This window comes from Cucumis sativus, chromosome 1 (assembly GCF_000004075.3).
Source record: "Cucumis sativus cultivar 9930 chromosome 1, Cucumber_9930_V3, whole genome shotgun sequence".
NCBI lineage: Eukaryota > Viridiplantae > Streptophyta > Magnoliopsida > Cucurbitales > Cucurbitaceae > Cucumis > Cucumis sativus.
In genome coordinates, this window is record NC_026655.2 from 10,543,590 (window position 1) to 10,547,171 (window position 3,582).

Here is a 3,582-nt window from a genome sequence, read left to right on the forward strand (position 1 = left end):
GGAGCAAATAGTTAAGTAGGAATATCACAACAGATAATTTAAACTATCGCCGATGATTATGTCAAGAATTATTTCTCTGCTGAATCAAATTGAATGGGCTTGTTGCTGTGATCCACTGAAATTATAACCATTATGCGTTAACCATTTAAGCTAAAAAAGAAAAAGGCTATGCTTATGTTCGTAAAAACTCAAAAGTTTGAAAATTATGGAAATACATATTAGCTTTCTACAATGTAATGGAAACGGAGTATTCTTCTTTCTTTTTTTAGAAACGATAGAAAAAGAGTATTTACTGAATATCCTTGAAGAGAATGTGAAATTGAAATCCAATAAAACCAAGTCTTTGTCACAGTGTATGTCTCATCCTGTCACTGTCTCAGGGTTAATTTTCCATGAAAGTAAACAGAAATAAGGCCAAAAAACCTTTTTCAAGGAGAAACATCAAATATTCATTAACCAAGATCCATACGCATCTCAATTTTTGGTTTATTTTGTAGAGGAAAGGAGAAAGCTGACCTCCCATGCTTCAGATGCTAGTGATATGAAAATGACTTCATTGGTTAACTCAATCATGGACTTCTTCTGGCTTCTTTTTAGATTTGAGATACCATCCGAGAGCACCAAGAATAGTTACAGTTCCAGCTACGACAGCATAATTGCGCTGTTTGTCAGTCGATATTTTCTCTGTTGATGATGCTCCTGATGCTGAGGCTGAGCTGCTGCTTGGAACGGAATCAGCTACTGACTCTCCTAGCTTTTCTTCTGGTTTAGGTCCCTAGAAATATAATGCATTTGTAGCCCAAAGAAGATAAGAATATTCAGCTCACTCAAAAAAAGAAAACTATATTACAATTTAACAATAGACCTAGATACGTGATACAAGTTACGGCTATCAATTTTATTAATCAACATATATCATGGTAAGTTTTGAGAGCATTCCCTCTTTCTCAATATCTCCTAAGAGAACTCAACAGAAAACACAGCCAATGATACCTCCAACTAAAAATGCTCACCCCTTAAATCACAAAAACTCTTCCCAACTAAATTCTACAAACAGGAAATAATGCAATATAAATGAACCTCACAATCCCTACATAAACCTCATTACATTCCTCGATTCTTCTTCATGCACCTACAATAGTAAACCTAAAAGATTTGGGGCCATCAATACTCAGCCCCTCAAAACAAAAACATGTAATTTAATTACTTCAATAAAACGAAGTTGTTTTACAATTATCAAGAGAACTGTAAAAGTTTACTATGTGAAATGCTAGATTGTCCAAGATCCGGAGATCCCATAATTTCAAACTCTAGATTCTCAAATGAAAGTTTTAAGAAACTACAAGCATACCTTGCGGGCAAGCTTCTCCAGTTTTTCTTGTTCAGTTTTCTGCAAAAATTCAACACAAAGAAATATGGATAGAAATAAGGTAAAAAGACCACATAAGCAGGCAGGTGGTAACCGAGTAATGTTCACTCATATGCAGAGAAATAACTAAACTCTTGGCATTGATAAATCCCCAAGACTTAGCACTTTGATGCTTCAACTTGGAGTCTTAGACAAATGTTCCACATGAAAAGAAGAATCTATTACTATTATACTCTACCTGCAAAAGGCCTAGAAAAAGAAAGTGCAACTACCTGGAGAAAGCCTTTAATTATACTCTAGTAATTAATGAAGAACTGCACTAAGAAGAACTGAAGAAGCTTAGATTACAAAGTCATGGGTCTCTATGGCAATATATCAAGAAACCAACCCTCTACTTCAAATAAGACCATCATACCGACAATAAAATGGGATGTTCGAGAAATATAAAGGATTGTAGACTTGTTAGTTTGCCTGTTTTATTAAATTGTAGATTAGCGAAAAACAGACTCTAAAGCTGTATATTTATAGGCATTTAAGAACAAGCTGAAACAACCTAACTAACAAACTAACAGGAAACATAATAAATAACTAACGCAAGACCTACACTAGCGGGTAAACAAAAATGGCCACAAAAACATAATAAAAACAAAACAATCCAGATGGATTACAAGAAGCCCCTTCCAAATAAAAGAACAATTGGGTACATCCAATCCGCTTCCATCGTATTTGATACTTGAAATAGTTTCATTTTATACCACTTCTTACTTAGCTTGCAGTAGAGGACTATTTGTCTCAACGACATCAACGATCCAATCAATAAATTTTGAAATGGTTTTGTTTTTAGTACAACAATTGTTGGTTATGAGGATTGAACCTCCCACTTTAACATTGTACCTCCTTAATCAAGGTACGATATCATCTTAAATCATCTATTGACCTAAAAGTTTAGACTTATGAGCGAAGGCAAATTTAATGATATATCATCCAACACACTTAACATACAATGAATTTTATAAGTACATATGCATGAAAAGTAATTAAGGGTCTAAGTTTGAATGGAATAAACTACTTCGTACACGAGTACCATTTGGTTTTAGTCATCCCGATCATTTCTTGTTTGACCATTCTGATTTCAAACAAAAAAACTAACAAACAAAGAAAAGAATAGTAGTCTCGACCCTTCGAGAAACTACATCTCAAACAAGCAAGCTGTAGGTCATCAACAAGCAAATACACCACACATTTTCTATTAATCTATGATTATAAATATACTTTTTCAATGCCTTATAATTACAATCCATTGAAACAACAATCAGCATAATCCTAACATAATCAGAAAAGCCCCCCAAATAAGAAAATGCGAAACGTGAAAATCAGAGGTGGCGGTTAGGGTTCAGATGGGGACCTTGATGTAGATATTCTCAGCAGCCTTTTCTTCCTCGCTGAGAATCTTCCCGCCGCTCGAAAACCTTCGGGAAAAGATTCTAGCGGCGGTCCTAGCTGCTGCCATTTCTATCGATCGACTTTCCTAAAAAGATGAATACGAGTGATTGAATGGAAACATTACATTAGTGGGAAAACGTAGAACAACTATGGAAGCTTGATTGAAGAAGAATACTTACCGAAAGAAGAAGAAAAGAGAGTTAGTTTTGGGAAGAAAACGGTAGTAGTTGCCGAGATGAAGTGGGAAATCGAGTAGGGTTTTATAGATGCAAAATTTCTGAAGGCGAAATATGTGGAGATTATGCAAATTGAAGCCCTTCAATTTAAGAAACGAATCGATACTCGTTCCGCGCTTGGAAACGTATAGGTACACCTATCTCCTTATGCTAGAATTGTATTGGACTCACAAAATAGGAGCTTCAAATATATTTTTAAATTGAAAAATTAGAAAAATTAGAAAAATTAGAAAAATATAAATTTTAAATAAAAACAGTAATAAAATAAATTTCAATTATATTATAATTAAAAAACCTCCGTCAATTAAATTCTATCAAAAATTTAATCTCCACTTTCAAACCCTAGCAATCTTTTAATTTACGTTCATTGATCCACCAAAATGCATTCTTCTGCTCCATACAAATTTACGTTCATTCATAAAAAACATCTTTTCACCATTTTCCTCCACTCAAAAGCATTTTTCTTAAAATATCGACTCGACTTTTTATATTAAGTTAAGGTCGTTACTATTAAATTAAATAAAGACTTTTAAA

The 3,582-nt window shown here is 33.8% G+C and overlaps 1 protein-coding gene across 1 annotated transcript; it reads right to left on the reverse strand.

Moving 5' to 3' along the window:
- Nucleotides 1–288: 288 nt before the first annotated feature.
- Nucleotides 289–3,224, reverse strand: LOC101207164 (uncharacterized protein At2g27730, mitochondrial). Its single transcript, XM_004139443.3, has 4 exons — nucleotides 2,992–3,224; nucleotides 2,775–2,897; nucleotides 1,352–1,390; nucleotides 289–775 (listed from the first exon to the last, which is right to left on the reverse strand). The coding sequence occupies exons 2-4, from the start codon at nucleotides 2,877–2,879 to the stop codon at nucleotides 566–568; spliced, it is 354 nt and encodes a 117-aa protein (XP_004139491.1). The 5' UTR covers nucleotides 2,880–2,897; nucleotides 2,992–3,224; the 3' UTR covers nucleotides 289–565.
- Nucleotides 3,225–3,582: the final 358 nt, after the last annotated feature.